The 27,512-nt window shown below is 49.9% G+C and overlaps 1 protein-coding gene across 2 annotated transcripts in view; it reads left to right on the top strand.

Annotated features, from left to right (window-relative positions):
• Positions 1-6,358: 6,358 nt before the first annotated feature.
• Positions 6,359-27,512, top strand: part of TENT4A (terminal nucleotidyltransferase 4A) — a 43,377-nt gene continuing 22,223 nt past the window's right edge. For both annotated transcript variants that reach the window (XM_010343060.3, XM_003932505.4), the window contains exon 1: positions 6,359-7,641. In XM_010343060.3, coding sequence (XP_010341362.2) covers positions 6,923-7,641 — 719 coding nt within the window. In that variant the 5' untranslated portion in view covers positions 6,359-6,922. The remainder of the gene's footprint in view (positions 7,642-27,512) is intronic.

Genomic DNA, 27,512 nt, shown 5'->3' with positions numbered 1-27,512 from the left:
CACTGCCTAAGGGAATGGCAGAACTTTTGCATGAAAGAGCCAGGATCCCTGAATGACTGTGTGGAGCAGAGTTCTCCTTCCCCATACCCTAGGCCCCATGGCAGGCCCACAGTGGACTGGGAAGTGAATAAGAAATAAATTCCTAACGCATCATGCCACTCTGATTTGAGATGGTTTCTTATAGCAACTATAATGACTGATCCTAATTTATTTTCTCCTAAATAATTTTTTTCCATACCTAATACTGTCCATACCATTCCATACCATTACTGAGTTTACATTCCTCTCAGCCAGCCATCCCCCCAACCTTTATCTCCATCTTCAATCTTGCCCTCTCATAATTCCATCTGTTAAGACAAAGTGAACTTTTCTTAAAACGCATGTCAGACCATACCCCTCTTCGGGGTATGGTTTTTACTGGTACCCGCAAAAGTGCTGTCACGTGGCACACTCTACCTATGCCTGGCCTTGGTCCACAGCCTCACATTCGATTTCTGCTGCCATGCATGGGCCATGGCCACTGAGAGCCCAGGGCATTTTTGTACTCAGGGTGCTTCTCTGGCCATTCCTCGTCCTGGAACATCCTTCTTCTGTTAGGCTAATTCTCTGTATCTTCTAGGATCAGTCTGGCAACACCTCTGTGTCCCCTTCCTCTGTCTCCCACTAGTACCCTGCACACGTGTACATCACACACATCTCCATCTGTTGCGCTGAGAGCTTCTTTGGGCCCTCACTCAGAGACCGAATTTATCATCTGTGTGTGCTTGACCCTGGGACCCAGCAACTACCCCCAGTCTTGACAGTCCAAAGTGTCTCCAGATATTGCCATATGTCCCCTGGGAGACACAGTCAGCTCTGGTTGACAATCCTGCTCCAGAGTGGTTGGGAAGAAGAGGCTATTTCTTGTGGGTTGCACTCTCTTGGTGGGGATACTCTATATTCAAGATCGAAAATTGAATTTCATCAGAACATTGAAACCTCTGTAGTAGGCCAGAAAGTGTCCTTCCAAAATTCACATTCACCCAGAACCTCAGAACAAGACTTTATTGGAAACAGGGGCTTTGCAGGCTCTCAGAACCAGACTCGTATAGACTGAATTCAGAAGAGACTGCGGGCGGCAGACATTGGCTCTATATGAGACCCACTTCCTGCTTCTTTACTAACAGACCCAGGTCCTTTCAACATGGTCATAAGCCCAGCATAAACAATGGCTCACGACTGGTTTAGGTCATTCATGATCATTTTGTGTCTCATCCTGTGTCTCAATTTCTCAGACTCTCTGGCACTCGGGGTGGCCTTAAAACCAGCTCTAGTCAACAAGATTTGAGGACAAATTTAACACAAGGTTTCTTGGAAAAAGTTTGCTTTTCTGATACAAAGGGTCACAGACAGAAGACACTGTCCTTCTCCCCCCACCTCCTTTCTGTGGATATGAGGGTTGGAGCCACAGAAGCCATTAGGTAAAGGCCAGGGGAATGTCAGACAGGTCAGCTCGGACATCCTGGGGCACTGGGCCACTATGCCAATGGCCCTCTCTTGCTGGATTTCTTATTATGGGAGCAAAATAACTTTTTTGCTTAATTGAAGCCTCTGTAGTACATTGGACATTATGCAACCTGCTAGTGTCCACACAGGACCTCAGAACAAGACCTTATTTGCAAATAGGATCTTTGCAGGTGTAATTAGTTAAGCATCTTGAGACGAAATCATCCTGGATTTAGAATAGGCCCCAAATCCAATGACTGGTGTCCTTCTAAGAAGAGAAGGCACAGAGAGACACACAGAGGAGGATGTCATGTGATAACAGAGGTAGAGGTTAGCATAATTCACCCCCCATTCTCCCCTTTCCACTGCCCCATTCACCTTGCAATGTGATGTGGCTCCTTCCATCAAGAGGTGGAGGCTTCTTTCCCACCCCCTGACTTGTCAAGGCCTTGCCACTTGCTTTGGCTCATAGAATGGTAAGGAAGTGACGGCATGTCAGTTCTGAGCCTTGTGTATGTCTGCTTGCATTCTTGTTCTCAGCCACCTGAGAACAAGCCTGGGTCAGCCTGTCGGATACCAAGAGACTCATGGCCCTGTCAACTCTGGTGCCCCAGCTGCCAGCTAGGCTACTTTAGCCCAGCCAGCCTTCACCTGATGGGCCAGCTGAGTGCAGCAAGATCAGCTGGTTGACCCAGAGCAGCAAAACCACTTAGTTGATTCGTAGACTTGTGAGCAATACCAAACGCTTTTTAAGTCTTGAGCTTGGGGTGGTTTCTTACCCAGCAGTAGCTCACTAATACATACACACTTTGATTTAGTTACCAATTTGGCACCTGTGAGCAATTGAATTTGGGAACCCTGATTTAGGTAGAGGTTTTCAAACTTCACTGTGTTTTAGAATTTCTCAGAAAATTTACTTAAAATAGAGATTCCTGGGCTTGCTCCTGGAGAGTTTCAGTAGACTGGTGAGCTTCAGGTATCTGCATTTTAACCAGGATTGCTAATTCTGGCATGGGTAGCCCATGGAATACACTTTGTAAGCCATTTTTTTCCCACAGGAACAAATCACTAAAAACTTGTGTAATCTCTAATATTACTCTTCCTCCAACATCAGAAGACAGAGAAGAGTGGGTTTTGGCCCAAAAGGGGAATCGGAACTTAATAAAGAGAAAGATCTCCCTTGCCCAGCATCTCAAAAACTGTATTTTATGCTCAGTATGTTTCTTGATTGCATTAAGAAATATACTGCAGCTGGGTGCAGTGGCTCAGGCCTGTAATCCCAGCACTTTGGGAGGCAGAGGCAGGTGGCTCACTGGAGGTCAGCCTGGCCAACATGGTGAAACCTTGTCTCTACTACAAATACAAACATTAGTAGGGTGTGGTAGTACACACCTGTAACCTCAGCTATTCAGGGGGCTGAGGCATGAGAACAGCTTGATTCTCAGCCTGGAGGCGGAAGTTGCAGCAAGCCAGGATTGCGTCACTACATTCTAGCCTGGAAAATATATATATATATATATATATATATATATATATATATACACACACACACACATATATACAGCTTTTAATTTACATAAAAGTATTTATGATCACATATATAAATAACAAAACCTTGGCTTTGATTACAAAACGTTGTGTGGTGGCTGGTGAATCAAATTAAGGAGGATTAGCTAGAAGCAAACTGCAAAGACAGAGCATGAGGCAATCAAGAAAAAAAATATGTAAACAATGACAACCTGTGTAACAGATCCTGGAAGCTGGACAAGGGCCACTGCCCATGCCCACTCCCACTGGGCCAATCAATCAGCTGCCAGTCATTCTGCCAATGTTCACTGAGGACTAACGTGTCAGTCCTTGAGCTGGTGCACAGCAGGGATAGGCCATTCCTATTATGGGGCTTGCATTCTAATGGCGTGGGGGACGACACAGATGATAAATGAGATACAATGTATATGAGGTGGTATAGTGTCCTCCAACATGATATGTGCAAGTCCTAACCCTGGGTGCCTGTGAATGTGACCTTATTTGGAAACAAACTCTTTGCAGATGTAATCAGGTTAGGAGGAAGACATGAGGGCAGCCCTAATCCAATGCCACTGCTGTCTTTCTGAGAAGAGACAGAGACACAGGGAAAACTCCACGGGATGATGATGCCAGAGAATGGGGCCGACCATTTTAAAGCAGTGCTTCCTAGCGGGTTTCCCACATTCCATCCACACAGCTGCATCTACAAGCCAAGGACACGTCACGTGCCAGAAGGTGCGGTGATGCACCAACAAGCCAAGAAGTCCGCGGTTTGTCAGCAACACCAGAAGCTGAGAGGAAAGCATGGGACAGACTCTCCCTTACCGCCTTCAGAGAACACATGGCCTTGCTGACAACTTGATTTTGGACTTCCAGCCTCTAAGACTGTGAGAGTGTGCATTTGTTGTTTTAAGCCACCCAGTTTGTGATATTTTGTTATGCAGCTCCAGCAAACTAATGGAGATGAGTGCTAAGAGAAAAAGCAAACAAGGAAGGGGAACAGCGGGTGCTGCGGGTTATGTATGCCTTCTAAAGAGCCCCTTGGACATCCTCACTAAGATGGGGAGGGAGGAGCGCATGCCAGGCAGATGGAACAGCACGTGCAAAGGTCCTGAGGCAGGAGTGTGCCAGCTGTGTGTTTGGCTGGTATGGTTTGGGTTAGGGAAAGTGCTGGGAGGTGAGGCTGGGGGAAAAAGGGGAAGGACCAGGAGATAAAGGACTTGCAGGTCATAGTAAGGTTGTTCCATTTTGCTGAGTGAGAAAGGGAGCTACTGGATGGTTTTGAGCAGAAGAGTGGCATGAGTTTTTTTTAAATTTAAAGTTCTGGGATACACGTGTAGCACATGAAAGTTTGTTATATAGGTAAACGTGTGCCATGGTGGTTTGCTGCACCTGTCAACCAATCGCCTAGGCATTAAGCCCTACATGCATTAGCTATGTATCCTGATGATCCCCCTCCCCTCAGTCCCCCACAGGTCCCAATGTGTGGTGTTCCCCTCCCTGTGCCTGTGTGTTCTCGTTGTTCAGTTCCCACTTATTTCTGGTTTTACGTTCCTGTGTTAGTTTGTTTAGGATACTGGCTTCTAGCTCCATCCATATCCCCGCAAAGGACATGATCTCATTCCTTTCTGCGGCTGTATAGTATTCTAAGAGTGGCATGAACCGATTTTTAACAGTAACATCTTTTATAAAAAGGATCATACAAGCAGCTGTGCGGAATGTGGAAAGCCATTTAGGAGGCACTGCTTTAAAACGGGCGGGTGGAAGGAAGGGAAGTCAAGAGGGGTAGAGGGAAGAGGAGGGGCAGCAGTTGGGTTCTGGATGTTTCTGGCAGTGGAGCCAAAGGGATGTGTTCATTATGGACAGAGAGAGGAGCCAGGTATGACCAAGGATTTTGGACTTAGCCACTGGAAGCAAAGAGCTCCAGAACAACGGCTGTTTAGACTTGTGCGTGATTTTCCGTAGTTTACTGAATGCACGTTCTAATCCTTGGTCATGATTTCCACCTGTACAATATGCAGGTACTTGAAAACGTCGGAAACATCCATTTTTATTATTAAACACCTCCACTTGCCCCAAAGCCTTTGTATGCAATACACAGACCTTGATATCTGGAGGGCCAAACGCTTAGTAACGCTTAGTAATGTCTACTCGTCTGCGCCGGAGACGAGGGGGCATTTCCAGCGCGCCGGTTAAGCAGGCCCGGTCCCGTCCTACTTAAAAGGCTTGGAGCCTGGGCGCCACCGGGCTAAGGCAGTTTCGGGGACTCCCCCTGAAGGCAGGGCGGCAGCCGCGGGGTCGCCCAGGCTCGCAGGGCACCGCGAGCATCCGCAGCGACGCTGGTGTTTGCTTCGGACCTCACAGGACGCGTGGCTGGCGCTGCATTCCGAACAGCGCCACCGACGACCGGCTTCCGCGGCGCTCGGGACACCCGGATGGCAAACGGCAGGCCGCGGGCGGCGAGCGGGTTCCCAGACTCCGGCCCGCTCCGCGCAGCTGGAAAAATCCAAGCCCGGGCCGCGCCGCGCCGCCCACGAGCCGCTCCTCTCACAGCTGGCACTGCCCATTTTTCCCAGGGAATTAATTTGGAAAATTTCATTTCACTTTTCGCCAAGAAAATCATTTAAAAAAGCGAACCAAACGCCTGCGAGCGGACTCGCTAGGGAGCGGGTCTCCGCCGCGCGTCCTTCGCGGCTCCGGAGCGGCGGTGCCCGCTCACCCGCGAGGTGCAGGGAGCACGTGGGCCGGCGCGCGGACCCCAGAGATCGCAGCGTGACCCGCTGCGCAGCCCTTCGGCTTAAGAGAACTGGAGCGGGATCCGCGACCCGGGCCCGCTCTTACGTCAAGGGGAAGGGCTGGCCAGCTGGGGAAGCGCCAGCGGTGGCGTCCGCAGCCCCCGCAGCCCCCGCCCGGCTGCACGGAAACTTCCACCGGCGTCGGTGACGGCCGCGCCCCTGCGCACGCGCAGCGCGGCCCGGCGGCGGCAGGCGACCCCGGCCCTAGCACGCATGTCCTGCACGCCTCGGTCTGCGCGCCGCGGCGGACCTCCCAGCGGCTGCTCTGCCACCCAACCCCGGCCTAGTCTGGAAGAGCGCAAGCCGCCGCCGCTCCCTCCAGCCCCTCCCAGTCGCGTAGCCTCTGACGCCGTCCCCACCCGGCCAGCGCCCGACGGGGCCCCAGCGCGCAAGCGCCGTAACTACAGCGGCGGTGTCTAGCGAGGATTTGAAATCGGCCGCGCGTGCGTACTGGCGACGCGGCCCGGCGAGGGAGGCCCCGCTTCCTCCAGCGCCCCCGCCCCCGCCCCCGCCCCCGCCCCTCATTGGAGCGGAGGCGGCGGCGGCCCCCTCCTTCCTCCGGGCTGTCTCCGCGGAGAGTGTCTTTTCGCCGCCGCCGCCGCCGCCGCCGCCGCCGCCGGAGCGCGGAGCCAGCGGCGCGAGCGTGACCGAGGGCTGGGCGCACGGGCGGCGGCGCCTCCCGCGGATCCCTCAGCAGCGCGGCGCCTGGGCCCGCCCCCTCGGCCCCGCCGCCCGCCCCTCTCCGATGGCCTCTCCCCGCGGCCCGAGTGGAACGCCGCCGCCACCGCGGCCCCCGCGCCCGCCCCGCGCCGCGTGAAGCGGGAGCCCGGAGACCGCAGCCGCCTGCCGGGACGCGCCGAGCGCCGGAGCCGCCCGCCGCGGCCTGCACGGGCCCATCGCCGCCGCCGCCGCCGCCGCCGCCGCAGCCCCGCACCGGAGCCCGACGGGAGCGCGGCGCGAGCAGGAGGCCGGGGCTCGGCCCGCCCGTCGCCGCCGGCCCGGACCCGTCCGTCCGTCCGTCCGTCCGTGCGCGCGCGGCCGGGCCTCGGGGCGCGGCGGGGGCGGGGCCGCGGCGGGGCGGGCGGGCGCGCGGGCCCCGCGGGGGCGGCGCGTGGATGGATCCGCGCGTGGCCTGGATCCAGCCCGAGCAGAAGGGGCCGGCCAATGCCCTGTGGATGCAGATCTGGGAGACCTCGCAGGGCGTGGGCCGCGGCGGCTCGGGCTTCGCGTCCTACTTCTGCCTCAACTCGCCGGCGCTGGACACGGCGGCCGCGGCGGGGGCGGCCGGGCGGGGCGGCGGCGGCCTGGGCCCCGCGCTGCCCGCCGCGTCGCCCCCGCCGCCCACCCCCGGCCCCGCCGCGCCCGCCGCGCTGCCCCCCGCGCTGCTGACGGCGCTGGGGCCCGCGGCCGAGGGCGCGCGGCGCCTGCACAAGTCGCCGTCGCTGTCGTCCTCGTCGTCGTCCTCGTCCAACGCGGAGTCGGGCACCGAGAGCCCCGGCTGCTCCTCGTCCTCCTCCAGCAGCGCCTCGCTGGGCCGGCCGGGCGGCGGCCGCGGCGGCGCCTTCTTCAGCTTCGCCGACGGCGCGCCCAGTGCCCCCGGCACGGCGAACGGGCACCCCGGGCCTCGCGGCCCCGCGCCCGCCGGCTCCCCGCCGCAGCACCAGTTCCACCCGGGCCGCCGGAAACGCGAGAACAAGGCCAGCACCTACGGCCTCAACTACCTGCTGTCGGGCAGCCGCGCGGCCGCGCTCAGCGGAGGGGGCGGCCCCGGGGCCCAGGCGCCGCGGCCCGGGACCCCCTGGAAGAGCCGCGCGTACAGCCCGGGCATCCAGGGGTGAGTGCGCGGGGCGGCCAAGGGGGCGGGGGCCGTGGTTCTGTCCGGAGCCCCCGGTGCAAACACCCGCCCCGGGCTCCCGGGCTCCCTTGGGAGGATGGGTGTCGAAGGCCAAGGCCCCACTCTGCGCCGAAAGTTTTTTTTTAATTATTATTTTTAAATATCAAACTCCTTTATAATGGAGTGACTTGCCCAGATCTTGCAAGTAACAGTGCAAGAAAGGGGTGCCGAATAGAGGACCTGCAGTTATTTGTCTTTTCTATTCTTGACGCTGGAAAGGGAAATCGACTCTCTCCCGGTCCACCCCACCTCCCGGCAAGTGGGCAACTCCTTGTCAAAGTGGGGCACAGATAAGTGTGGAGTTTCATGTAAGTTGCAGAGTAATTTAGCGTTGCCAGGAACTCAGATCACATTGAAAGTAAATATTAACTTTTTCTTTCTTTCTCTCTCTTTCTTTCTTTCTTTCTCTCTTTCTTTCTTTCTTTGTTTTTGAGAAATTTCCTTTAAAAGATAACTGAGGTTTTGGTAGTGATACAATTTAACCGTCAGTAAACTTAGATTTTTTTGGGGGGGAGGGCGGTTTGTATGGTTTAATTTCGTGCTGCAATGAACACAAAAAGCATCATCTATAGTTTATACAAATTGGCTTTATTTAAAGAATACAAACCGATTTGTCATACATGCTGATTCTTTGGAAGATGCCATTTTTATTTTAAATATTTCCACATCCTCCTGGAGGGAATTAGAGTTTCTACTTAAATTTAGTGCACCTACAGACGGCAGGGAGTGAAACGAAAGGTGATGTGTGGGGTTGGAATTGTCCCAGGTGAGGCTGCTCAGGTGTGATGCTATTTACGCAGCCTCCTTGCAATTTTGGGCTTTTCTGAGCGTCTGAAAATAATTTATATGTAGGTTGCGTGTCAGTATTTTAAGACTTAAATGATGTTTTCCTTACAAATTTTTTTTTTTTTTTTTTTGCCAATTTCAAAAACAAAGATTTGCCCGAGTATGAGGGTTACGTGCCTTAGAGTCCTACAAATACCCACAATTGCTAGGTGTTGGAGTTCCTTCTTATAGTACACTTTTACTTATAACTGTTTCTGTATGTTGGCTCAAGTTGATACTTGTTTAAAGCGTGTGATACACTGTAATAGCTGCATGTTCTGTAACTAGCTTCACCTGGCTTGGGCTCCAAGTGTTACTTTCTAAATTCCCCAAAGCCTAAACATGCACTGCAGACCCTGGTGGGAGTGCAGCCTCCTCTCCTCTCTCCCTCCGGTTCATTCTTGTAGAACTTCCTGAGAGCAAGTGGTTGGGAGCAGTTTTTTCTTGATGCAGAGCAATGCATACCTAAGGACTCGCTTGGGTGGACCTTTACGTTTACAGCCTGTTATGTAACTGGAATAGACTCTGTGTCTCTTGGCGCTAGAAAGAATAGGAAGACTCATGGTCTCTGTCAGTCTCGGGTTGTTGTACCTCTGCCCTTGGAGAGCAGTAGTGCATCAGGCCCCATGCACCTCACTTGGGGTCCCCAAGATCCTCCTGGTAACTCTAGTCAGCCTCAGTAGGTGGTGTTGCTTTTGTTAGTGAATGAGCCCACGGGGCCAGGTGCTGTGCTAGGATCTGGGAATTTTCTGGGGCAGGGATAGCATGGGAAACACAGTCTCGTAATCTTGACCCACCCTGACACTTGCCCACAAGCCCCCCTGCCTAGTGCACAAGAGACTGCTCAGTTGTGCAATCTCCTGTCACTTTCTTCATCCCCCGTGTCCAGTCACTCATCTGATGCTGTCTTTGGCCCTTTCAGTCTCTTCACACCTTATCCTCCACCCTCAGGCAGGCTCTTGCCACCTCTGTAGAGATTGCTACAGCAGCCAGAGGTACCTTTGATCCACTTTGGCCCTGCCTGGGTCCTTTCCCATCACTGCCAATAGGGCGATCTTCTCTTCCAGCAGGTCTGGTCAGGTTCCCCTTCACCCTCTGATGGCACCTCCCCCATCTTCAATCCCCCACATTAAAGACTAAAGCCTAAAACTCAGCGACACCTCCAGGGCTCTACTGCTCTGATGGCCCTGGGTCCTGGCCCCTGGCCCCAGCCCTTGTCCACCTAGTAGAACCCAGCTGTAAGGCAGTATGGTGTAGGGCATAAGAGCGCTCTGAAGTCTACCATGAGCTCTGGTTTCATACTGCAGTTGTGCTCTTTGAACCTTCTTCCCCTTTGCTGGAGATCTCCTTGCCTGTCTGGGTGGTGTGTACCATGCTTCCAGTATGGCCCTGGCTGCATCACTTCCTGCCACCTCTGCCCATAGGGGCCTGTGAGGATCACCTGCTGTGTGCCTAGAAGGGCAGGGTGACCTCTGCTTGGTCAGCTACTCAGCTGCTCTTTCAGAAGGAACAGGAAGTAGTAAACCTGAGCAGTGGTGGAGTGGGGCTTGTGATTAGAGGAAGCAGGGTCCCCCTGGTGATCATTTCCACATGGCCCGTTGGTCCTATATGAACTAATCTTTTGTTATGAAGAAGTAGTTCTGTCTGGAACTTGTTTCTGGCCACCAGCTCACCCAGAGTATTGGGAAAGGCCACCAGAAAGTCTTTCAGTTGGGCCTTAGAGAAGGAAATAACTGCATTAAAGACACACCTGGCCTGGCCAAAAGTAAAGGATCTTGTTGCTGAGAGGCTGCTTGGGGTTGTGGCACAATCCCAGTACGTGCACTTCTGAAAATGGAGCGTGCAGTTCTCAGGGGAGGGTGAGCCTGCTGTGGCACATCGACTGAACCCAGTTGGGTCTTTGCCTGGTAGCCCATGTGGCAACTCGCACTATTTGTACTTTACTGGGGAGGAGTTTTCTGCCCTTGGAAACTGCCTGATGGCTTGGTCTTGTGAGACTGCCAGTCTGCTTTCTGCCTGAAGTAGGATGAAGAAAAAGCAGGTGAAAGGACAGGGATTGGTGCAGGAACCTTCAGAGGAGAGGAGGTGAAATGCTAGTTTTGGCTCTGATCTTATTACATTGTTTGATTGAAATCCCAAACCTTTGTTTTGGGAATGGTGTGCTTAGTGTGAGCCATGCTGTTGACCTGGGCTTTTGACCTACAGACGTGGGCAGGTATGTGGACAGGCCTGGTCCCTTTGCATCCCAGCCTCTGACTGCTGTCACTGGCATGTGCTCTCATCTTCTGACCCAGCAGTGCTTTGGGCTATTGTTATTTTGCCATGGTTCTTCTAGCAGCTTTGGAAACCTTTGGGTTAAAAGTCCTGATAAGTGACAGTGGGAGCGTGGCCCTCAGATACTGGCCACGACCTTACTAGTGTGTGACAGAGACCCAGAAATAGTGTAATTGAATGAAGACACATGCAGGTGTCTCGGGCCCTGAAAAGCTTCTATTCAGAGTTTGGCCTTTCGAAGGCTGTCTCATCTCAGGTGTGCCTGCAGTGTGCAGCAGGTGTATGCAGCTTCCTCTCTGCAGGTTTCTTGATGTTATTTAATCTCACTTTTTAATATCTTCCATTAACTCAGAGGAAATTCTCTTCTTAATTTGAAATCTGAGATACCGACAAATGTGGCCGTAGGGATGTGGTCAGCCGTGCCCCAGGGGCCCCTGGTGAGAGTCATTTCCAACCTGGGGCATGTTGGTTTTTAGTACTTTCCTGAAGGCATCAGAGCTTGGAGGCGCAACCAGAATCCCACTCTTCCTCCAGCCTGACTTCACTGACATAAAGTAGAGCAGGTGTGACCTGCCCGAAGCATCCTTGTGACGCTGGGTAGGGCCTGCTACGGAGCGCGGCGGAGGGGGCATCACTCCGGGGGCCTTTCCCTCCCATACCTTCCTGTGCGTGTCCAGGACGCATGGGAGAGATTCTCGCAAAACCTGCCTCAAAGGGCAGTGGTGACACGTGTGGGCCTTGCTTTCTGGGTTTCACTCTCAGAGTCCCAGAGGTATAAGCTTGTAGAGAGAAGTGTGGACGGTCACACTAAGCAGCTGATACTTGATCCTGTACTGTTGGAGGCGGAGTTAATTTCATAAATGAACTCTTCCAACACTCCTCTCATTTAGTAGTAACATCGCTTGTTCCTGCCTGTTGTTCCATGGCCAAGCTCCACAAGGTGAAATTGAAAATCGAGGGCAAGATGCTGGCTTGCTGGGGTTGAGGAAAGTTGTGCTGGAGAACTGCTTGCACCATATGTTTGGCCACTGATGGACGAGGACTGGCAAGGTCAGGACAGCTGACACTTGGAGAAGGGCTGTCCAGGAGGGCACGACAGAATTTTTGGAAAAGGAGGGTCGGAGGATTAAACTAGCTGGGAATCAGAGGCCTTGCAATCCTTACACACACACACACCCCCCCACACTTAATGCTCGTGCTCTGGAAGTCAGAGTGAAGTGGGTTCTGTCTTGCTGCTGTGAGCGTTTGATGGAACAACATAGTTTGCTTTTTCTCAGGAATAATTAATAACGCATGTTTGTGATGTAATTTTATTAGAGTAATTTTAAGTAAATATTTTTAAGTAAGAAGTTCTAAGATTTGTGTCTAAAGGTAAAGTCTCAAACTTTCCTTGGTCACTGTTTAACATGCGATTTTAATCTTCATTTTAAAGGGATTCATGTAAGCATCCTGTGGGAGGAGTTGGAAAATAAGGATTTTGATGCCTCGGTTAGGTCATAGGGTTTAGGATCTGATTTTGTAGTTGTGGAGTAAAAAAGGTTGTTGTTTAAGAAAAAACCTTGATATTCAAATTTAGAAACTTGATTTTTGAGGATTCAACCAGAATTTGGACTAAAGGCGGGGAGGGGTAGCAGAGTCAGACCACCCAGACTCGAAGATTAAAGAAGCCACAGTGTTGCTGTGGAGAGGCCCTTTCTAGGTGTGGCTGGCTTGTCAATGGTGTCTCTGCAGTGCATTGGATGGCAAGCCTCGCCCTCTCTGAAAGCTGCCACTGCGAACCTGCCTCGGGAGCCAGGCACCTCAGGGAAGGCAGGCAGGTGGTCTTGGTCAGTGCTGACAGGGGTCCAGGACCTCTGACCTGGTGTAAATATGTGCCCGAGTGCGGTGGTCAGGATGCCTTTTCTCTCAACACTGGGGATATACGCTAATACAACATCCCATTTTTGAGATTTCTGTGTTATAGTAGTTCTCTGTTGCTGTGTAGCAAGTTAGCATAAACTCAGAGGCTTAGAAGAACACTCATTTATGGTCTTGTGGGTTGTGTGTGTCAGATCAGGGATGGCGGGTCTGGGTTCTCTGCTCAGGCTTTTGAAAGGCTAAAGTCAAGATGTTGGCCAGCTGTGTTCTCAGCTGGTGCTCGGGTCTTCTTACCTCTTCTTACCAGCGCATTCCTATTATTGTCAGAATTCAGTTCATTACAGGACCGAAGTCCTTAATTGTTTACTAGCTGGCAGCAGGGGAGGTGGGTAGGGCTCTCTCAGCTTCTTAATGCCACCTGCATTCCATCTGCAAACCAGCAAGTTACTTTCAATCTCCCTGACATTTCCCACCAGCTGAAGGAAGTTCCCTGCTTCTATGGATTTGTGTGATTGGGTCAGGCTCCTGTGGATAACCTGCCTCCCTTAAGGCCATGTAGTCATACAGCATAATCATGGTGTAATAACCTCACCAGAGCCACAGGTTCCAAGAAGTAGGGTGTAGGACCTTGAGGGGAGGAGGCTCTTGTGGGTAGACTTCCCCTGCTGTGGAATCGGTTGATGAGGAGCTTGTGGTTTTTCTTGTCCAACACTTTTCCCCTGACTGGACTCCAGCTCATCACAATGAGTCTTGGAGATTGCTCATTCTGTCCTCTGGCTTGGGGGTTACTACTGAACTCAGGCAGCCACCATCATGAGGAGGGCCGTTGGAACCTTTCTGCACTGCTCTCGGATGGACGTTCTTTAAAATACATCATTTAAGAAAAGTTTGTAGTAAAGTCATGTGAATACAGGAAAATACAGTGATTGAAAAGTTCTGTTCATGAGGTGTCCTGTTCATGAGGTGTCCTGCGTCCGCTAGCCTAGGAAAGGTGTCATTCCTATGCAGGTTGTGGTTGATGACTCACCCAAGAGTCACCTTTGGAACCCAGTTCTAAGGTCATAGCAGTCCTCTTTGCTTTGCAGAAGATGTGGGCAACACTTGTCCTGCCAGCCCAGGTTTGTAGGAATGTTGGCTTCCCCAGAACCTTGGCTTCAGAGCACAGGGCCTCCTTTAGGAGGGACAAGAAAACTCCCACCCAGTTCTCCCTCTGTCCCTTCCTGAGCCTGCTCTGTTTTTTTTGTTTTTTTTTTTTGCCTTTGGCTCTTGTGGGGTTATTGCTGCTCCTATAAAGCTGACCCCACTGCCCTCCTGAGTCTCCTCAGGGAAGGAGAAGCTGTATGAGGAGCTGTATTATAGCCCACATCCTTAGTGCCAAGCACATGGTAGCCACTGAGTACCACTTTCCAAAGAAAGAAGAGCAGAAAGAGGATCTGCCAGCTCAGGCGAGCAGGTGGGGGACGGCATGTCGATGGAGTATTCGTAAACCAAATGCTGAGGAAAACGTTTGTTTGTGTTAGAATCTAAAAAAATAAGGTCTGTTGCAGTTTTATCTGCTTTCCTTCCTGGAGAGTGGCTAAACTAGTTTTATGTTTTACAACGTGGAATGCAAAAGTAGAAAACATTCAAGAAAAGTCTGTATTTGAAAAACATCACTTAGTTTTAACTGCTCTTTGTTTCTTACTATAAAAATTAATACCGAACTGTGAAAAGTTAGCCTGGAGAAGTATGGAGATGAATTGTCCACCACTGGGAACACCTAGTAGGTGCTCTGTGAGCCTGTCCCTCGTGTCCTTGACTCCGGTGATGTGTACTGCATTGCTGGCAGTGAGCCAGAGGGTGGGCCCCATCTGGGCCTGGTTCGGGTAGATCTCTGCAGAAGTTCGTCCATCTCTCGGCTGACAGGGTGGGCTAGATGGAAGCAGCTCTGAGGGTCCCTGTTGGCAGAGAATGTCTTTGATTGTCAACAACATGCCTTTTGTTGTGGGCTTGTGATCTTTTTCTTTCCTAAATCAGCTGCTCTGCATAACCAGTTGGGCTCTCCTGTGGCTTAAGATTGGAATTAGTTTCCAAGTGCTAGGATGTGGGAATTAGGTGGTTTCTGTCCTTCGATGTTTGAAAGAGATTTCAGATCATTGTAACATTTCTGGAATCCTGTGATGTGAAGCAATGGCTAGGGTGGAGTAGTTTAAGGGAAATGAAAAGTCAAATTATTTTGATGTTTCTGCTTCAAACCTGCTGGCTGGAGTCCATTTCGCAGCATTGGGAGCCATGTGCTTGGCTCTCGAGAGCCTAGCTCGGTCAGCCCATGTCATACTCACAGGACTGGCTTTGGCTGGTTTCACCGGGGGTTCTAACTTGAGCCTCAGTTTCCCCACCTGTGAAGCAGAGCCTGTGGCACCCACCTCAGAGGGCATATTCAAGATTTGGAAGCACTCTGAACTGTCATGTGAGAAATTAAAAAGGCCACTGCTGCCCTTTTCTCCTCTCTTTAAGGAAATTGAAACCAAAAATTAAGTCTTTCTTGTTGCCAGCTGGACGGGAAAAGCATTTTTCTTGGTTTTTGAAAATACAACTTTTACTTTTAGACCAAAACGAAAACTGCTAAAGATGGAATGTTCTGTGTCTTTGGAGTTGGGGGCTGGAGGGGTGTGAAAGATACCTTTCTATTTAAAAAAAAATTTAGCAATGCCTCAGTAATGTCTGTTCTAGTTTTTTTTTTTTTTTTTTTAGCTGTTGTGAAGGTACATCAGCGCTGATCTGCAGCTTTAAATAAGACTCTCATCTCCCCAGAGTCAAGGGTACTCTTGATGTACTTTGTCAGGGGTGTGTGTGCTGCTCTGTGTAATTCGTTTAAAGTTGGTTAAGGTTTTTTTATTCCCTGCACATAGTAGAATGAGTGGATGAAGTGTTTTTTGAACTCTTTGCAGCTTCTAACATAGCGTTTTGTGTATAGTGAAGGAAAACAAAATGAAGGGCCAGGGCATGGTAAGTAGGCAACTAGAACAGTGCTGTTCAGTGGAACTTCATGTACAGATGGAATAATTCTATTTTTGCACTAATACAGTAGCCACTGGCCATATGTGACTTGAGCACTTGAAATGTGACAAATGCAACTGAGGAGCTGAATTTTATTTACTTTTAATTAAAATTTAAATAGCCATATATTTGGATAGCTCAGAACTGCAGCACCTTCAGACTCTTTTTATTTGAAACTGTTTGATACAGTAACTGATGCTGAAATAAATCGAAACTCATACAACAGTCAAAGTGTGTTACTCAGCAAGTTACCAGTATGAAAGCTCTGGAAATTGTTTGAGTTTCCAGTGCAAATCCTTTTCAAAAAGCTGCTGTTTTAATAGCACATGAAGCGTGAAATAGGTTCATAGCAGAGCACAACACGGAGCAGCTGTTGTGACCTGGAGAGTGTCTGCTCCAGCATGCGGGTGATGGGTCTCTCAGCTTTTTTGCATTTTTGCATGTGGTTTAATGATGATGCAGACGATCATTTCCTTCTCTGAACAGTCTTTCTGGTCCCCAGCATCACGGTGGCTCATGTGCCTGGGGCTCTTTTGGCTTAGCTCTTTCCATGAGTTTGCTCCTTGAGTTTGCTCCTTGAGTTCCCAGAGCTGACCCATGAAATGAGTGATATTACCCTGGTTTTGTACACAGAAGACTGAAGCCTTGACAGGCTGATGTGATCTGACAAAAGGTGCTGCACTTGGAAATATCAGTTCAGGGCTGACATCTGGGCACTTTACTCCTGAAAGTGTTCAGTTGAACAAGACATTGCCAACATGCAGGGTTGGAGCCTGGCAGCTCATTCTAGGAACATGGTTTGGATAGGTTGGTAGAGGCCTTTCACTTTGTTTCCCTAAAGAGATCAGATTCAGATACGGTGGGGTGCTTTGACAGCTACTAGAGGACAAAGTCGACAGCTCTGGGTTTGGGAGTGTTGGGAGGATTTCGGTGGGAAGCCAGTCTTGCGTGGTAGTGCGCTCGGGGTTTGTGCTTTCTCGAGGTGTTGCAGAGCTGGCCTGGAGGGAGGCTGCAGTGCGGAGCGGGATTTCCGTCACCTGGAGTGTTCTTAGAAGTTGCACACTCTGAGAAGCAGAGCATCTGATGAGCTGTTTACTCGCTGTTGGCAGTTGAAAGACAAAGCAGGACTGGCAACATAGTCGCCTCAGAGTCGGCACCGCTGTGTAGGGGCTTGACATGCAGTTTCACAATCCTGGACAAGAACTCATTTTCAAGAGAGAAAAATTAAGTGTTAAGAGATTCAAGCGTCTTGCCCAAGATGCTGCTAGAAAATAAAGGCACTGGTGCCCAGATGCCGGCCTGTGTGGTGCTGAAACCCAGGCTCCTTCCCACTTCCCCGAAGAGAGGATGCTGGTGTGATGGAGTGAAGAGCGATGCAAGACATCTATGAATTGGCAGAGATGGGCCCGTGGCACAACATGGTAGAGTCTATTTAGGTTATAGGCATCTTCTCTAAACTTATGTAAAACATTATAAAAAATGAACAACTATAAAATGATGGCCAAAAATTAGAAGAGGATACCTTGCATGCCCTGTGAAACGCAAAGAAATTCTAGAGTGTCGTTACGAGTTACCTCATGGAAGAAAGCTGAAGGAGACTCTGTCTAGAGTTTGTGGTTCTGACTCACAAGAGACATGTTCATGCTGAAGTAGAAGCGTGATGGGTGAAAGGAAAGCACACCGAGACCTCACTCAAAAGGATGGAAACCTGTGGGAACTATCCAGGGAGATGAAGGCACGGAATGAACTGAAGCCTGCAGATTTGTTGAGTGAAAAGGGTGTTTTAGGATTGGCTTTAGAATAAAGCCATAAGACCTGTGATGGGGAAGATGACTTGCTGTTCACAGAGCCTCCCTTAACCAGTGGGGACCTCAGCTTTTCCTTCGCTGCCGTCAAGCGCGTGGTATACAGTCCTCACCACATAGTAATCACTCCTGGCCTGACTTGAGACCTCACCCTTTATGCAGTGTCTCTGCCACCCTCCCGGGAGAGGCTGTTCTCGGCAGAGGTGGCTGGGGTCACACAGCTGGTAGGTGCAGAGCCGGCGTTGGAATCCAGGTAGTCTCACCTAGCCACTGAAAATGTTGAGCAAAGCAAGAATTGTCCAAAGGGGTAAGCTAATGAAGAGGAAAACAGTTATGCTGAGTTGCAGTCTCTGGGTCCACAGAAGTGATGTCTGGCTTCTCAGGAGAGATGTCGATGCTATCTGAGGGCCTGCCCAGTCTCCGAATGATTCAGAGACTCCAGAGATGGACAGCTGGTGCCCTGATTTTCCCAAGAGGATTCTGAGGGTGACTTCTCTCAACCAAACAGGAAGACCTGGTGCTGTCACCACCAGTTGGAGAGAGGCTCCTTTGTGAGGCTGGGGACCACCTGCTGTCTGTGCCCTCTTACACTGCCATTTGCTGCATTTGCTGATTGCTTTAAAGCTAGAGGTTGTTTCTAAGAGTGCTTTGTGCTAACTTAAAAATAATGACATTGTTTTTTAAAACTGATTCATGGTTTGTTTTTTAAAGCTCTAAAGTCACTCAGTCCCACCACCCAGAAGCACAATTAGGTGGCTGCCACCGTAGGACCCCTCTCTCTAGGCTCGTGTACATGGACACGTGGATTGGTCAGCAGAAACACTTACATTAAAAGTCTTACCTTTACATAAAATTAGCTGAATTATTTTGCTTGAAAGTGAAAAATGTCCCAACTTCAGATGGAAATACTAGTTTCTAAGAGATACTGCTGAGACTAAGAACATAAAACATGGTGAAAAGCCTAAGTGGCTAAGCACAGAAGCATCAGAGTAAAAGCTTTGATGAAGTGTTGGTTACTTGGGCTGTGTAGGCTGGAGCTCAGCCACTATGTTTCTCCCCTCCTGAGGTGCGTGGTGGTGTTTCTATGTCCATGAATCTTGAGCATTCACGGTTGGTTCGTATGTATGACCACTACTGCAGGGAGCCCCGATTGAGGGCCCGGCCCTGTGCTGAGCACTTACCAGTGAAGATTCATTAAGTCCTCATCACAGCACCATGTGGGGTAGCCACGTCCGTGTGCTGCACTTGAGACATCATCTGACCCCAGGCACTTTGGGCTCCTGAAGGGTCTGCAGTCTCCCTCCCTGCCTGGGAAACCAGGATTTGCAGCACATTCCACAGACCTCACACTCACTACCAGCAGGCTTCCCAGAACTGCTTCCCGAGATTTCTAAGTTCCTAACGTGGTTCACGCTTCTGGTGAGTTTCTTTGAGGTGACACCCCCAGCGTTACGTCTGGTCAGCTCTATGGGATCAGGCCCTGTGCTCCCGCGGGGCATCCTGCAGTGTCCTCTGGCTGTGACCCGTGCTGTGCCACCTCGACCTGGCATGCACTGTCCTCCGCTGTGTTTGCAGATAGCCGCAGTCAGTGCCTTTTTGTCATGTGCATTGAGTGGTCAAAGTTCCCGAATAAGAACTGATTGGGGGTGCACACCTTGAAGCTGCCGTGTGCCTGGGTCGCAGGTGACTGGGCCACTCTTTGCTTCAGAACCTGTGCATGTTGTCTGTCCTCTCTGGTTTCAGGGTTGTGTGGAATCAGAGGTGAGACCCAGTCCCCAGGGACAGGCAGTTGCCTTTGGTTGTCCAGCTGTCCTGAGCACCCTCCCTTCAGTGCCCGACTGCTGCCTCAGCTCCTTGAGATCCGGCTGCAGACTGAGGTTGGCCTTAGCGTGGGAGGTGTTTCTGTTGAGTCTTGGATACTTTGTTACTGGTGCCATATTCCCATGGGTGGTAGTGTCTGTCCCTCCTGGCCCAGCCTCCCTGGGGTGACCTTAGCTCTCTCAGTATTTGGGCTCTACCTGGCCCCCAGCTCGCCACCCTAGCGCAGTCGCCTCTTCAGGGCCTCTTGTTCCACTCCTTGTCGCCATCTACCTTGTGCTTTCTTGGTGTGTCCTTACTAGGTGTTTCTGTGGAGCAGGGCGTCCCGGGCTTCCTCTCTGATCCCTGACTCCGGTGCTCGTCCATGCGGGGCTCCCTCTTCCCTTCCCTTTTCCGCTGTGTTGCCCTCACACAGCTGGCGTGTTAATGGGTGTTGCTCACCAACCCCTTGCTAGGGCTGCTTATCCCCCTTCCCCCTTGCGCCTGGGACCTTCTCCCCTTCCAGGCTGCAGATGGGCTGAGGGCCTGGTGTCTCAGGAGTGCTGAGGCTCCGCGGGAAGCGGTGGGGTCTTTGCTGGCACCTGGGCTCTGCGCCCTGGCTTTCCGAGGGGTTCGTCCTACATCTCCTGCAGGCTTCACTCTGCTCTGTAGCTGGCCCATGGGGACAGGAACACTTAGGCCTGGTCTTAGACTCCGCTGCTCGGGTTCTGCTGGTGCCCTTGGTGCCCTCGCAGTCCATCCCACCTGGAGGCCCACAGCCGCGTCCTGCTGTCCCTTATGTCAGAGTGCTGCCCCCTTGTCTTTCCACAGCTGGCTGCTCATTGCCTTTCCCATCTCAGCTTCAGTCTCAGCCTCTTGGTATCAGGGAAGCTCTCCCTGACCAACCTAAAGTTTACAGTTGTGGCTACCAGTTTAAATTTCTGCATAGCACCTTTTTGGTTTATTTTGGGTACTTATCTCCCCCATTAGGCCCCCTGTACCTCCCATATAAATCGCATCTGCTTGCTGTGCATTAATATTGATGTACATCTTTGGATCCAGTGAGTTATTCTCTTTCTCTCTCTCATTTACTCACTCATACTTACTTTGTGTAATTGGCGATTTCCAGCCTTTTGTGTAGTCCTTTCTTGAATAGTTGTTTTCTGCCATCTTGGCGGGCCTCAGGAGGTTGACTGCGGAGGGCAGGGGCTGCAGAGCTGCCTGCGTTGCTGCGTGGGCTCTCATGGCGCCTGTGAGGTTTGGGCAGGTACTTTGCCTCTGAGCCGTCTGTAGAGTGGGGTGGCAGTGGCGGTTTCAGCAGACTCTGGAAAGCATGTCAGACAGTGAGTGCCTGGCACAGGAGGCAGATGGTAAATGTGAGCTAATGAGTATTGGTGCAGTATCATCACTAATGAATCTTAATAGTTTTTTTCTACTAAGGCTGTATAGTAGCCTTGGAATCCTACTCAGCACAGTCCCCTGGCAGCAGGGCCTTTGAGAACTGGCATGTTCAAGAGAGTCTGATTGGCCTTACTAGTGTGGTTGGGGTACTCGAGAGAACATTTTCCTCGCATACCTCATTGCATCTGGAGGTTGTTCAGGATTGTGGGATAGCTTTTTCAGGGCCCTTGCCTTTGACACGGTGGGGACATGTACGGCTGCAATCCAGACCCAGAACTTTAGGGCTGAGGGGGCCTTTTCACGATGCGGGGCTAGGAGCCGAGCACAGCATCAGCAGCATGAGGGTCTCTGGTGCTGGGCAGCAGAGCCGGGAGGGAGCCCCTGCTGGTGTGACTTCAGTGTAAAAGCTGGGGGATACCAGATTCTTACAGAAGACTTAAGGCAGGCATGGTGATATCTACTCTTTGACAATTGCAGTATGAATTAGTAAAACTGAAGTGATTATGCTTCCTTTAAAAGCAGTAGTGTACTTATTGAAGAAAATTTGGAAACTACAGAAACTATGATTTTCCATTAACATTTGAACATGTCATTTTTAATGCTGTTTTAAATATGTAGCAAAGGTACCATTTAATTTAAAAGAATACTAGGTAAGCATTTTCTCATGTCCTTAAAAAGCTCTTTTAAACAACTTTAAAATACTGTATAGAGGTACATAATTTTCTGAGTAATTGGAGTTACATTTACAACTTTTCACTCTTTGTGAAAGGACTGGCCTATTTCGGTGTAGGATTCCTTCCTGAGTGTGGCCTCCGGCCCAGTGGCTCAGAGTTCAGGTTGAAGACTTGAGTCCTGGTTGTCTGTGGTCTTGGGCCAGTTACCATATATCTAATGAATACTTAGTTTTGTCATCTAAAAAATGAAAATAGTAGTATTTGCCTCAGAGACTATTTGGAAAGGTCTAGTGTGCATGTTGGTAATGTGGATGTTGTGTAGTGTCCCAGGATATTCATGTTTTTAGCCTCTTGGCTCTTATTTTGTATAGTTGCTGCAAAAGATGATGCTCACTTATCTTTCATGCAGTGTAAGCATATCTGGAAACACAACAAAGTATAGCTGTTTGCATTTCAAAAGCAATCAGATGCTTGAGCTAGCAAACAAGGCCTGCGCTGGCCTCCAGCTGCAGTTACACAGTTTCACAGCAGGCGTGGTTCCCTCGAAGCACCCAGAGGTGGCCTTTGGTAGTCAGCAGTTGTGCCGTGGCTGCACTGCCAGGCTGGGTGGCAGGTGGCCTAGTCAGCAGCTGGGGCTCAGGAAGTGCCTTCTTGGTCTTTCCTTAATCTCTTGCAGAGTCTGTGGGTTCTCGATTGCACTGTGGGGTGCCTCAGACTCCAGTGTTGGGAGACTGAACCCCTTGGTGTTTTTCTGCCCTAAGTTGGGTTGAGGACATGTTAAGCAGGTAGGGTAGCTCACCTGGTTTTGCTCTGGGTGATACGTGTGGCATGGGGTGGTTCTGAGTAGTTCTGGCCTCACTGCTGGAGTATCTGCCCACTCAGTTGGTGAGATGCAGGGCTTCATCCTGGTCTGGTGCCGCATTTTCTTCTCAGCAGTGGGCTTAGAACCAATGCAGAGTCCCAAGTTAAGTATTTTTCTGTGGCTTAATTACTACAAGCTTCTGATACCTAAGCCCTTTCTTTCTTTCTGTTCTGAGGGGAACAGAAGATTGTGGCGTTTCTCCTCTGAGTGGCCCCAGGACCTTTACATGGCATTTGGAGTGTGCTTGGGTTTGCTCTACCTGGGTGAATGAGTGTTGTGCCCCCCAGCACTCACAAAGGCACCCTCTGGTCACCCTTCAGTGAGGCTGACTGGCCCTGGGACATCACCTGCTCCAGGATTTTATGTGGCTCATTCCAGGAGGGATGTGAGAGGGAAAGGGAAAGAAGGCTTACGTTTGCTGTGAGTGGAATTCATGTAGATCTGAGTTCTGCATTGATTCCTAAGCTATAGAGTCCTTCTGCCCTGGCTGTTTTGTAATGTTAGTCGGTTTTAACCTTAACATTTTTGGTTGAGTTGGCATTGGCCGTCTCAGGAGGCTCACAGCTCCTGCTCGTTTTCCAGGAGAGTGTGCCCCCTCCTCTGTCTATAGCTGTCAGGCACCCCATCCGTCTGAAGCATATTCTCCTGGGGCCTTGCCAGGCCTTCCCTTTAACTGAGGCCGCAGCTTCATTCACAGCCCCTGTGTAGAAAAATAGGCACATCGATAGGTCCCTGCCCAGAGTGGGAGGAACTGAGGCAGGCTCCAAAAGCAGCTTACTGGCGGCCCTAGAAAACGAAGAGTTTCATTTACAGTTTCAGTGCTTTTCCTTCTTTTGAGCCTTGATTTTAAAAAAGCAGCCTTGAAGACCTGCTTCTGGATTTTCTAATTTGTGCAGGTATTAGTTTCCTTGTAACAGAATTAAAAATAAATAAAAATGATTTACAATTAGCTCATTTACTGTATCAGTAAATGGATGCTTTAAAGAGGATCATCGATCCCCCAAAATAGTAGAAGCAGTGCAGTCATTTCCTCATTATGCTCTACTTGTAATTTGCTTAGCAACCTGCTCTTCCTAGTTAAAGTTAAATACTAATCCAGACCCCATCAGTGCAGCGCGGTGCGGTCTGAATCAGTTGTTTTGGTGTAAGCGCATCAATGCATGTTATAGAAGCTACATAATTGCAGTAGCTAACTCCAAATATTTTCACTAAGGCATTTTTTTTTTTAAGCAAAAATGCATAGGGAACATTGTGGAGCTGAGGAGAGGGAACTTTGATTTCTGAGAAACCACTAACTTTAAGACTTTTGAAGGAAGAGTTGGAGGAGGAGAGGGAGAGAATAAATTACCAGTTAATGACAGTTTCCAGTGTTTTCTGTTGCATTTTAGGTTGTAATGGAAAAGACTGGGAACTGAACTAACATGCAGTTTGTTAAAATCACTTTTTCCCTAGCATTCAGAATTGATGAGATTAATGGGGCATTAAAGGTAAACTGAGGCACATAATTAACATGGGCAGAGCTGCAGACCTGAGTGTTGAGAGTTCTGAAATTTCAGTGAGTTGGGAAGACAGGAAGTGCCAGTTCTTCAGAGTGCGGCTCATATTCAGTGGGTTTAAGGTGCTGAAACACCCTTTTTTTTTTTTTTCTTTTTTTTTTTTTTTTGAGATGAGGCCTTGCACCATTGCCCAGGCTGGAGTGCAGTGGTTCAATCACCACTCACTGTAGCTTCGAATCCTGGGGCTCAGCCTGTCCTCCCACATCAGCCTCCTGACTAGCTGGGACCGCAGGCTTAGGCCAACCCTCCTGGCTTGAAATTTCTTGTAACCAAATCAGAGGAGGGCATGTTCATTTTTGTGACATTTCCTTTCCTTTAACCATTGAATGAAGTCTGACCTTTGACCATCACTTTGCTTAAAAAGAAGCTATTGGATTTAAAATCTAGGGGAACGTCCTAGACAGGCAAACCCATAGCATGCTCCTGTGTGTTCCCCACGCAGAGTCTGGCATTATGAAGTATTTGGTGTGTTTCTTTGGCTCCTCTGTTCTTTCTCAAGTGTTTTATTTTACATGAACTCTCCTGGCTTCAGGGCTGTGGCCTTTGCCTCTGTGCCTCTTAGTTCCTTTGTCCTTTATACCTACTGCAGTGCAGCTGCCTGTCCTCCTTGGGTTGACTATGAAGAAATCACTTTTGAACAACTTAGAAATTGCGTTTTGTGGGGAAGGCAGGGCAGAGCCTTGGGGCTGAGATGGGGGAGGAGCCAGCTCTGCCCTGGGAGGGATAGGAAGCGCCCCCACCTGGGTGAGGTAGAGGACGATAGAGTTGCTTCACCTCTTTGGCCTCAGCTTCAAAAGCAGTCAGTCCATCCTGGCTTTGGCTTTAATTCAAATTTAGACAAACTTGAAAACCAGTTAATCCCATTAGGTCATCTTCTAAAGCTGAAAATCATCCCCTGAAATGGGTCACCTGTTTTCATCAATAGCTTTATTAGCTATAGACTAATAGAGTTTTGTTCTCTAACTGTAGGATCCTTCTTTTGCTCTTGAAATAGCTCAGTTAGTTGGGTCTCATAAATACATACAGCAAGCATATACCAGACACCAAAATACAAAAACATTGCTGATCTTGCTTTTTAGTACTAAGGGCAGAAAATTGGGAATTTACTAAATTGAGAAGTTAGTCATTACCTTTTCATGGGTTTGAACTCTTACAAGGTAGTGATTATAAATGAGAGTGATTTTTTTTTTTTTTTTTTTTTTTTTTTGAGACGGAGTTTCGCTCTTGTTACCCAGGCTGGAGTGCAATGGCGCGATCTTGGCTCACCACAACCTCCACCTCTTGGGTTCAGGCAATTCTCCTGCCTCAGCCTCCTGAGTAGCTGGGATTATAGGCACACGCCACCATGCCCAGCTAATTTTTTGTATTTTTAGTAGAGACGGGGTTTCACCATGTTGACCAGGATGGTCTCGATCTCCTGACCTCGTGATCCACCCACCTCGGCCTCCCAAAGTGCTGGGATTACAGGTGTGAGCCACCGCGCCCGGCCCCTATCTTTTGTTTTTCAATGCACTTTATTCTCTAATTTTTAGTGAAAATGTACACTAGGAAATAATATTTCAGAATTCTGTTTTCTAGTAGTTTCCTGATTACAATGAAAATCCACTGAAAAACTTTGCTGTCACCATTTCCTTTTTTCTTAAGATAATCAGAAACTGAATCATTCAGGGCTTGCTCCATGGTGATTGTCAGGAAGCTGCCCTGCTCTGTGTGGGGCAGGAGGCTTGCCAGTGTCCCAGGATTCCCCTTCATGGAGACAAGCGTCAGAGGCTTGCTTCCTTCATAGATCCCGCTCCTTTTCTACACCACAGCCAACTCCAAATGGTGACTAAGTCTAAGATGAGGCTGAAAGTCACCACCATGGAGCAGTTGAAAGCTTTGCTCCCGGTTCTGGGTGCAGTGTTCCAGGCGTTGTGTCCTTTGGCCCCACCTCAGTTTGTCTGTTTAGCTCCTCAGCTGAGAATGAGATTTGTATCATACAGGAGTTTCTGGGGCCACTAGCAGCCCGCAGCTGGAGAGCAGCAGCCTAATGTGTCAGGAGTAGGGGGCAAGGCCAGAAGGCTATGTGCGATCTCCTTCCCCAAAAAACCGCCTGAGAAAGTCCTCCTGGGCACTTCCCAGGTCTCACTGGCGCCTGAGGCTGCAGGGAGGATTGTCAGGCCGCCTTTTGGTTGACACTGCTTCCCGAGGTGTTGCCAGCCTTTCCCTTGGGGAGGGGACTGATGGCGTGCCTTGGGGGCAGCAGGGCCCTGGAGCTGCCTAAGTTTGTCACTGTGTCCTACTGGCTTTGATATGCCACCTCTGATCCACTGTAGAGGGGTTTATTGTTTGATGGTCAGTGCATAGAACTTTCTTCCATTTGGAGACTGAACACTAGTGAGCAGAACTGAAATTGACTCTAAAAGGTATTGGTGACTGCTCTGTGGATGCGAGACTTTCATGTGGTTTTATGTAGACGTCTTGCCAGCTGTAAATTCCCTGGAGGTTTGGTATGTCAGAACATAAGAATAAATTTACTCTATTTTGTTGAGTAGAAATGATTAAAAGTTTTCATTGATAATACTTCTGCAGCAGACTTTTGGAGAATTGAACCAGTGGGTGTATTGAGTATTTGAAGTCATAGATGAGTAAAGGAGGTGTGTTGTAGCCGACACTGGCGGCGTGGCCTGTGGTTAGCAGAGTTTATCTGTGAAGGTATGTCTGCAGCTTCCTCAGACAGTGAAAAGTCCTGGCAATGTTAGTATTGAATGAGATCATCCAGAATACTTAGTGACTGTTGTTACTTTTAAAGGGATGGATAGTTGGCCATTTAAGTGGTTTCTGCTAACAAATCAAGTTATTCAGTGCAGAGGTAAAATATTTTCAGAATGTTAATTTTAGATGTTATCTTAAGAGAATGCACATGAGCAGTGACAACAAGGTCAGCAAAATACCTTAGCAAAACTTGATGAATTTATTCCATGCACAGCAAGTGCTATTCTGGGCACTGGAGATGGAGCAATGAACAGTTGGGTCCGTCCACAAATGGCCTCCAGAATTGTCTGGCTGCAGGGAGGCTGAGGGACTGGGAGGCCACTGGGTGGGCACGGCAGGGCGGTGTCCTCATGTGGGTAGGTTTGGCTGGGCAGCTCTTAACTGTGCACTTATTCTCAGCTTGGTCAGGGTTCCACCTGGCCCCCACCCATCGCCCTCTGAGGGCCTCACAAAGAGCCAACCAGAAGGCAGCCTGGGAGCTTTTCTGGTCAGCCCAGAGGTCGTTATGATGACGATTGGCAATGCCCTGAGGCCATCATCAGGCTCCCATTCCTCCTTGTGGGCAGTTCTAGAGTCATGTGGCACCTGGCTGGTCCCCGCTGTCTTGGAAGAAGGGCTGTAGGGCGCTTCGCCGGGCCTTCTTGTACGACTCCCTCATCTAAGAGGCATGGCTGGGTTGGTCCCTCCGCAGTGTCGCTTCTGTTCTGAGAAGGCAAAACAAAAATATTCTTGGCTCTTATTATCTAATATTTGTTACAGCAGTTGCTCACTTTTAGTTCCATTTTGTTACAGATTTCAGACAGGTGTGGCTATTAATGTGTCTTATTGTTTGGACACAATGCCAAGGTCTAGAGACTGTGTTCCCTGAGTACCACTTCTGCTAAGAGCATGGGCAGGCAACACTTTGTCATTCATCTCTCCTGATTTGGGGGAGGAATACCTAGGCACCCACTCTTACATCTGTGAG

This window comes from Saimiri boliviensis, chromosome 1 (genome assembly GCF_048565385.1).
Source record: "Saimiri boliviensis isolate mSaiBol1 chromosome 1, mSaiBol1.pri, whole genome shotgun sequence".
Lineage (NCBI taxonomy): Eukaryota > Metazoa > Chordata > Mammalia > Primates > Cebidae > Saimiri > Saimiri boliviensis.
The sequence above is the reverse complement of the archived record's forward strand: the minus strand, read 5'-3'. Positions and strand labels throughout refer to the sequence as shown.